The sequence below is a fragment of the Etheostoma spectabile genome, chromosome 20, assembly GCF_008692095.1.
Source record: "Etheostoma spectabile isolate EspeVRDwgs_2016 chromosome 20, UIUC_Espe_1.0, whole genome shotgun sequence".
NCBI classification, from domain to species: domain Eukaryota; kingdom Metazoa; phylum Chordata; class Actinopteri; order Perciformes; family Percidae; genus Etheostoma; species Etheostoma spectabile.
In genome coordinates, this window is record NC_045752.1 from 12949554 (window position 1) to 12959554 (window position 10001).

At 39.3% G+C, this 10001-nt stretch overlaps 1 protein-coding gene across 1 annotated transcript in view; it reads right to left on the reverse strand.

The window, feature by feature from the left end:
* Nucleotides 1-10001, reverse strand: part of dlgap2a (discs, large (Drosophila) homolog-associated protein 2a) — a gene marked incomplete in the record, with an annotated part of 152544 nt that overhangs the window by 31793 nt on the left and 110750 nt on the right. The window contains 1 exon segment of the mRNA XM_032501308.1: nucleotides 5643-5857. Coding sequence (XP_032357199.1) covers nucleotides 5643-5857 — 215 coding nt within the window.

Consider the following 10001-nt stretch of genomic DNA (forward strand, 5'->3'; position numbering starts at 1 on the left):
TGAAGAAATGAAAGGGGAGAGAGACATGCCACAAAGGGCCACAGGTCAGAGTCATACCCGAGCCCACTGCGTCAAGGAGTAAACCTTTATATATGGGCGCCTGCTCGACCAACTGAGCTATCCAGGCACCAATGACCTTGCAATTTGAGGAGAAAACGCTCATACTCAATGCTAGAATGAGTAAAGAGTAATTACATTATGTTAAATGAGGAATTATAGGATGCTTTGCCTGTGTTAACTCTGATTAATTATGGTGCCTCAAGAAGCTAATCGTGGATGGGGGGCAAACAAATGAGTTATTTTAGAAACTGCAAAAAATGTCTGGGATTGATTGGCTTGTGGTATTTAGACATCGGGCCAAAGTCACTTAAAGAGAAGTAAAGTTGCTGGAGATGGCTGCTAGTTGTTGATGTTCTTCTATGCATGTGTGTCAATGCAACTTGGTATCAGACGTGACATTTGATTACAGATTGACTCAGTGAGTCATTTTGCTAATAGTTAACAATAAAATGTGCCATGTCGTTCAGTTCCCATCATCGTTTATATGTTCTTTAAACATATTTGGCAGCTCCTCCTACTATGGCACAAAACAAAAAACTGATTAAATATTTAATTTATTTACATAGCTTTCGGCTCTGGAGCTTGCAGGATGTACAGGGTCCCAGGGCGAAGTTGTAATAGGTGGGATGGGTGGTGGTGTTGTTTTATTAAATAAAACAATCATTTACATCTAACTTTCCTTCTAGTGGACAGGCTGTTCCAGGTCAGCGGGCCCGTGACTGTGATGTATTCTCTATTGGTGAGATGAACAACCACAAGAGCGACAGAGAGCTTGAAAGAGGGAAAGAGGGAGGGAGGTGACACAACCTGACAGTCTGTTCTTACTTTAACACAATTTGCTTCAGGGAGCCAATGTTGTCAAATTTGTGTTTGGGCCTTCTGAATGCCCCCGCGGGACATCAAATTGCTACAAGAGCAGAGGAAATCCAACCTGCAGCATGTCTGTCTTGAATCAAATCTAATTCCATCCCAACAAGCCCAATGAACCATGATAGAATGAGAGCTCTGATATCAGGTGGCATCTGTGGTGCCTTTTATGCGTGGACCTAAAACAGTTACAGATATGGACCACAACATGATGGTGCAAAGCACACTTCTAAAGAAATGATGAGAGATGCAGGTGTTGTGCGGACTAATCTAATAATAATACACATTTAATTGCACTGGACAGGACTGGAATTAATTTGGAATTAAACTTCAAATATTTCAAGCAGTCACCTCTTGCTGCACTTTGAAGCTGCTCATATTTTCAACTACACCAGTATTCCACATAAAGCTCTGTCTACTGCAACACATTTAATTCTAACACTAAACTAGAGCCCAGCTGTTACAAGATTTTTACAAAAACATATTAATTAATATTCATTATTCAAAAATTCCTTATTCAAAAGTATAATATATCCACTTTGCCACTTTGATCTAGATTATTTGAAACTGCACCATTAGTTTTGCACGCACATTTATGCACACTGATAACATGAATGTAAGCTTTCTAACTTATCTGTATATATTTCTCTCTATTTATCTGTAGCCCATTCCTATCACCCTCACTGGTCTTCCTCGTGTGCTGCTGTAATGCAAAATGTACCTCATGTGATCAATAAAATGTGATCTGTTGAGAAATTAGCTTTTTAAATGAGCTTTTTAAGAAATTGTACCCAATTTCTTAAGTGAGACATTTTACAGTTGAAAAATGAACTTGTCAGTGCTCTCTATAATGAAGGCACTGTTTTTAAATTACCTCACAAATACCTTTTACCCTTGTGTTTCTGTACTGCAATGTGTAATTAGTCATTGGCCAACATACAATTTACACCAATACCAATGTATATCTACCTTCAGATAACATTGGCCAATATATCAACCCTAGCGCTGCAGCACCAAACCAGTCTCCTATTGTTGCGACCAGAAAAAAAACAGGTAGGAAGCACAAAACACAAAACAAAACAATAATACATTGCATTTGAATTCAAGAGAAAATATACTACATGATGGTATTCTTAGAGTGGATTCAGGGCAGTATCAGGCCTCTTCTGTCAATGGACTCAGAGGCAGGCCACACAGCCTTATCCATGCTAGTCAATATCTTCCTTTCAGCAGAGCCCAGCAGACTCGGTCCAACCACTGAGAAAGCCATTATTTAGAGGGGCCTTGGAGTACAATAACTGCAACTGAAAGCCCTTCCTGCTGTTGCATCCTCATAAATCATTTACTGTTTACAGCTATTCAAAATGGATAGCTGGGGGAAGCTTTGCAAGTTAAGGAAAAGTGAGCATACCTCACTGTAGTTGCCTCATACATTACTTCATACTCTGAAAGAGCTGTTAAAATAGGCAAAAGACTGCATCCTCTGTGACAGATAGTATTACAATCCTGCCTGATCACAATCAATAACATTCGATTTGCCATTATATATCCTCAGCGATGGAACCTGGTTTATTAGAATGCACATTAACTAATTGTGGTCTATTGTATGGCTGGAAACGCTGAATATCTCTGCTGCCCCTTTCCATTCCATTTCCTTTTCCTGTCATTCTGCAGAGAGTAGTCATAAACACTCAGAAATGCTCATAATTAATTCTGATTGTGTGTATGCTCAAATGTGTTTCTATCAGGGTCAGGTAACAGTATTAGCGGATTCTGTAGGTGTTGCCCGCTGCGGTTTCTGAGCTTCCAGGGGAAATTATGTTCTGTACAAGAGTTTGGCAATTTAAAAACCTTTGAATGGCAATGAGCACGAAGAGTGAGAGACAAAGAAATGACAATAAGAGTAAGCAAATAACCAGTGTTAGTCAATGTGTTTATCAGTGTCTCTTACTGGGACAGTCTGCAGCTTTGTGTCTGTCACAGGCCCCACTGCATTGCTAGGGGACGCAACTATGTCATGTCAGGTGTATTGCGAGTATTAAAGAAATTAGGAGTTAGCTTAGCGTAGTGAATGGAATCCTATGTTGCCGGTTAGCATGTTTTGAGTAAAAGTGAGCCAACAAAAAAACAAAAACAACCTAATAACTTCATGTTGCCTGCTTATTCACGAGTACAAATAGCAATGCAGAGTAAGACTAGACAATTTCCTAGGCAGATATTGACTTGGGACTATGTTGAGTGGAAGCACAGCCGAAGCACTGCTTCATGGCGCCAAGATATCATGCAGTCAGACAGAGACCAAAAATGCGTTGGCGCACCTATCTACAGCTAGAGGAGACCGTGATAAACCCTATTTCAACAATCAGTGGTGTATTCCTTTAACACTCGCAATAAACCCGACATGACATAGTTGCATCTCCTAGCAAAGCAGTGGGGCCTGTTTCCCTCTCTAACATGTGACTGAAAAGAGATACTCTGTCTGGAGAAAGGACATTTTGTCTAGTTAGACCAATTTTCCAATTAATTCAGCATTTTGTTGGTTAATAGCTTTGCATTTAAAAAGAAAACATTTCTTCAACTTGTACTGATTGTAATTGATCGGACAGAAAAACAGGTGGTTTAAGTGGTCACAAAACATATATCTCTTTAAACAATCTTGACTTAATCTGCACAACAGATGCCTCTGCACGGCTCTGGTCAGACAGTTACCAAAATGTCCATTGCCATCACAAATAGAGCCTCTGAGGGTAATCCAAGCACAGTGTAAGTTTTTCTTGAGAAGAAATGAAAAATGAAGGTAAAGTGCATCTAACTGTCTATAAATAAGAAGGGACAAGGTCTTCTTTACGCTGGTAAATGCACTCAATATACACGGCTCACAAAGCACAGCAAAGGCAGATACAAACATTGTGTTTTGAAAGAGCAGGCCCAGGATATTTTTTAAACTGTCGTATTATTAAAATAGACTTGTGAATCCCGGCTGTAATTACTGTTTTCACATTCTGCTGCGGACAAAGAGAAACACGTCGCTTTGAAGAGTGAACAAAAAGGAATTTGCTTTCTCGTAATGCCACCTTTAAAAAAAAATGATTCTGGAAAAGATGAATCTGCCCCTGCACAATGCAATAATTTGGTGTCTGAGGTACTGTGACAATACAATTTACAAACCACAATACTGAGTAAAATAAAAACGATAAGTAACATTTGAAGACTTTCACTAATGGATTCATAATTGAAAAATGAACATCTAAAAACAGTTGGAAATAATAGGAAAAGTGGACTTTCCAGTGACAAAAAAATCCACCTGATGGCAACATCTTTTGTGTTTGAGGCTGATGTTCACCCAGAACCATGTTTAATGAACTGGAACTGAAAATATATGAAATAAAGATGGAGCTAGGATGTGAGGTGCAACAGAAGATGAGGCAAATAAGGAGCAGAAGGATAAGCAGACAATTATCAGGACATGTAACACATAGTAATAGCAGCAGAATAGAAGAGGTAATACATTTCTGACCTAAAACAGCTTGAGAATAATATCGGCTGTGTCATCAGTGTATCTTACTCTACCATAAATGGCTTTGTACACAAATAATGAGAAAGGTAGATCATCTTAATATTTATGTCAATGGTAACACAATACCAGAAAATACCTTGGGGGGAAAAGCTGTTTACTGAATGGCCTTGCTACAGGTCAGGCTACATTACTCTTTTTATTTGGTGCAAGTACTATCATCTCATTTCATCCTAATCTAATGGATTTGTTAATGCCGCTAATCATAATAACTATCCTTGTATCTCTCCAAAACATAGTTGCTAGTTTTCATATTTCAGTGACATTGTCTTCAGATTGTCTTATCGTGTAATCCTCTTATAAGCGGTTTCTTCCACCACCGAGTAACCAAAACAAAAGCCTTCTATTTTCTCACTATTATATGGGACACATCCCAGAAGAACACACTGAACATTTTCTTACAGTTGAAGACACTGACATACACTGAATACCCATGAAGGGATTCTAATGAGTACAGTTTAGGGTTCAGCTATCAAGTGTTTGACACTGTTGTAGGGGTGGGGCACTAGCACAAGAAAACTGCCAACACTGCTAGAGGGAATGTAATAAAGCAATTAAATAACAAGCATGATGTTGCTCAAAACATAAAAAGAAACTAAGCTGAGAATATGTGTTTTCTTAAAATGCACTCTCAAAATAGTAACACAGAAAGCATACACATATTGAAATGGGGCACTGAGATAGTTCCATTATGCCAAATTACATTTTCTGTATTTTCAGAGATTACATTATTGTTAATTATATTATGTAGTATTTCTAAAACATTTCTAGAAACATTGGAATTACATGACAGGCCAACATAAATATCTCACTCCGCTGGGAGATTATTTACTTAAAACCACTATATGTAGAATTTGATATATATTTTGTGTTCGACCCTCCCTATTGGTAGCATACAAAGTCTCAGGTTTCCAGGTTGGATATAGGGGAACACTAAAATCAATGGGTTTAAAAGTCATTTACAAACAAACACAAAATGAGATTGAGAATTGCACCATCTACCTTCGAGGTGAAGTGAATATATAAATAGTAAAGAACAAAAAAAAAAGAAAAGAAGAAAAGAAAAGAAGAAAGAAGATGAGAAAAGAAAAAGAACCAAATACTGTGAACTACTGACATATTTAAGTTGAATGCATTGTACCTTTGGGAGTCCAGCAGGTCCCTAGGTCTGATGATGGCCCTGACCAGGGCGTCAGGCCGCACCAACTTTTGAGGCGATGTCTTGGGACTGGAGTCTGACTCTCCGCTCTCCTCGTCCCCCATGGCTTTAACGTAGCTGCTGCTCCGCATCCGACGACAGGGGATCTCGTCATCCTTCCCACCGCCAGGGTAACCCCCCCAATCGTCCTGGGGCACCTGGGTGGCATGGGGAGGTTAAATAGTTCATGATGTCATACATTTTCTCACTTCATTAAGTATGGCAGACTTGGTAGCCAACAGCTACCTGTTCACACATCCAGCAGACACAAAGCAAAGTTAAGCCGCCTGATGAATGTCAATCCAATATTCACTGTCCATTTAGTTCTGTTTTGGTCTTCAGCAATTCCAAGGGGAAATACCTAACTCTTTAACTGTTAAATGTTCCTCTAAGTTCACTAGGGTGAACAGATGTCCCGAAATATTTGGGACAGTGCTGAAATCCAAGTAGTTATCCCCAACCCTGAATCCCGCCCTAATTCTCCAGAAAATTAAAGCAAAGTCTCAAGAGCAGACTCTCGAGTAGTTACAGTCATTAAACATTAACATTAAAAACTGTTCATGATGGTTGAGTCGTCCTGCAGCCAGCTCCCGTCGGCTGCTCATTGGCTGCAACAGTATGTAGGCCCTACAAGGGCTAGGCGTGAATTTGGATAACACACATTGCTATTTTTAATTAATTAATTGTTGAAATGGAGGCTTAGGCTAATGTCCTGGGACCCGATGAATACATAGCTAAAAAGCAAAAACGTCTCTGCAGGTATCTTGTACTGGTTAGGGAAATACCCCTGGATCACTGCACTTTTACGTGATGCAAACAAACTGTTTCGTAATGTATGTAGGAAGGAGTTTGGTATTTCATACAAGGGGGAATCAGACGTTAGGCTGCATGCTAGCAGCAAACTACATATAACTAACAGCACAACTGTACAGACCGACACTTTGGTCACATCCTTTTTTAAGCGGGAGGATGACTCCATGTACTGTGATTTTTTTATTTGTATTTTGGGTTTACATGACTTGAATTCCTGAATAAAATTATAAATAATTTTGGTGCAGAGTTTTGAAATTCATGAAATGAATTGAAACCATAAAAGAAATCAGTGTAAATTCTGCAGTGATGAAGCAATGTGTCATTTGATAGACACTTGAATGGAACCCCCTACCTGTGTCACAGATATTTCTGTCCCTCGAGTTACACAGGACCATTTTTTACTGATAAGTCAACACATTAAAACCTTCACACAGCTTCCACAGCCACTATGTTTTTGAGCTTTCTGTAGTTTGGCCAACTTACAAACTGTTGAAAACCTTGACTAAAACGTTGTCATTAATTTCGCTGGGTTGTTAATCATTATTACTGGTAAAACACAGCATGGAAATGGAGGAAAGGAGCTATTTTGCTCACCCTGTTGTAGCATTCAAACATGGAAACCTGCCATAAAAGCAAGCCAGGAAGTTTACATGTTGCAATTCTCTTTCACTCGTTAAACCAGGTAATTGAGTATCTAGACGTCAGCATCACCATTATCCCAGTCAGATTTAGCACAGGGTGTCTTACTTGCACTCGCTGCCTGTCTTTACTACAAATGGAATAAATATTTTACACAGAACACAGGGCATCATGGCAGTCCTAAATGTTTAATGTGGAGCGAGCAGTAAGACAAACATAAGTGGAGGTTAATGCACTTTGACATTAGCCTGGCATGCTTTACCGAGACAGGCTATTTTGTTGATGAAATCCATTTCAAGCAGAGCACATGTAACTTGTAAAATAGTTCTAACAATACATTGGCGAATGCAGATCTTGGTGTGAAAGAAAAATGTGACTCCGTTATTGGACATGCCATAATACAAGATGTAGATATGTTATTAAATGATCTGTATAATGTATGCAAGCTAATTACACACAATAGCACTTTCTCTTTTTCTCTTCCCCACTCACACAATGATTTTGCTTTAGTTATACATTACAACATAGTTCAATTACTGGGACAACAATGGCAGCTGAGTCAGGATCTTAGCCTCTCCTACAATCAAACACACATAGATGATACACACCACACAGGTGCAGAGACCCTCTACAGGCATACATAAGCAAAAACCACTCTTGCTTCTCCTCCCTTGTTTTCTATTTCCCTTTTTAGATTTACCTCATTGCACTCTGCTGACTGTGTGCGATGGTCAGACTCTTTAGCTGGACATGCATTTACATGGCCAATGATTTGCACTCATAAAATATGACATTGTCAGTAATCATTACATTCTATGTGGAAGTTTAAGGTTTCTCTGATGCTGTATCCACCCGTCACTTTAACATCCTGGCAGCTGGATCAGCCTCGGCGCAGTGCCAATCCACCCAGCTCAAGATTTCATTAAGTTAAAGCTGACTTGAGTCCATATTTCTTTGACTTTACAGCAACAGTGGAACAGAGATGCCCTCCAGGAGGACTTTAAAATAGCCTCCCAACCACAAGTATTATTATTATTATTATTATTAATGTGTGATTATAATGATAATCCTGATGTTTTCTGAAACTTTCCTCCTCCAATTGGTTACTAACTCACTACTCACAGGTTCACAATGACCTGGGCGGCAGTTTACTGGCTTTGGGAAATGTCAGGCGGAGATGGGCTGCTACCAAATGTCAATAAAGCATCAGACACATGACTCTAATCCCTTTCTGATGCAAATGTCATCTATTGGAAAATAACAACAGAAATGTGATTACTATTCAAAGAGAAATAGAAACAGATATCCTTTCTAACACTGCATTGAAGAAAACCACCAGCTTTATAGCCAAAAAGCGTGAAAAGCAGCTGGAATTCTCAACAGAAAATGTTTGTAATTGAAAACCATTCAGACATATCACTTACTTACTTTGCTTACATTTTTTACGAGATATAAAATTCATCAATAGCACCGAATGTGCTGTTATTGGAAAAACGACTTCTTCCTGACACTAATTCTACTAACCTCTGGCATCAAAGTACGCCCACCCACAATTCCTATCAACACGTGTCACATCAAATCAAAACAGCTTGAGTAATAGATCAATTATGGCTTCATTACAACCCACTCTTGTTAATCACAGAAAATGCTGGGTCAAAGCAGCACTTTGATCCTTCTGTTTTCACGCTGGCGTGGGGAGGGGGGCATGATTGATGGGGATTACGATGTGTCCGCTAGGTATGTAAAGCTCTGTAGCAAATTTTACTGCAAGGCTGTGGTGTTACATCATAAAAAGCCAAATGCATATGAAGCACAGAAAGATGCATTTTCAAATGTTGCATGCAGAAACACTCCCATGCAGTGAAGCACATGCATGATTTGTAAGAAAACATAAGCTTACTGCCATGCCCTGTATCCAAAACATGCACAGACAGATGCACACCCAAACAGACACGAAAGCACACTCAAACACACACTATGATGAAAGTCATTCATCTCCTCTCCAAAGACAGGGATGCGCAAGCTACCAAATGGAGTCGTTGGGCTAATTAAGTCTTGGAGGGGTTTGATATTTTTAGATGTCTTGTTAATGAAGGGAACGCCAGAGGACAGGTGTAAACTGTGGTGAGATTTGCTTAATCTGGATTCCCTGATAAACTCGATAGATTGTACCATGTCTTCCTGTGAAGAAAAAGACACAGGCTGGACAGCAGCCCACTCGTATTGATTGTCTGTGAAAACAGATATGGTTTCTCAAAATCCTTAATAGAGTTGAATATGGATGCTTGTCAAGATGAACACTTACCTTGACCCAAAGATGAGAGGGAAAACATGGGATTCAGAGGTGAGCATTCTGCCATGTGAAATGATTCTGTGTATTTTAAGGGTGGTTTTGACGATTCTGTTGTTTCTAAATAAATGTACCAGAACCTGTTCTGTCCAACAGCGCATTATATGGCTATGACGTGAAGCCCTTTGTGAATATGAGCCAAAGATTGTGGGAGCTGTGTGAAAATTCACACCTCAAGTGTGAAGATCCAAGTCACATTATGTTTAATAATATCACTTTACTTACATTTATGTTGTGGATTCTGCTCAATAAAGAACATACATAACTTGGGGGAATTATTTTTTGTTGACACAGGTTTTATCTTATGACAACAACTCCTTACACATACTGTATGCCCAAGCTGATTAAGATGTGTATGTCTATCTTTATCTTTCAGTGCTTTAATCTTAGCCTGTATGAGGCCACAGGGAGTGGAGTGGGGGTGCGTATAAGTGTGTGAGTGTGGGTGTGTTTGTTTGTTTGTTTGTTTGTTTGTGTTTGTCTGTGTGTGTGTGTGTGTG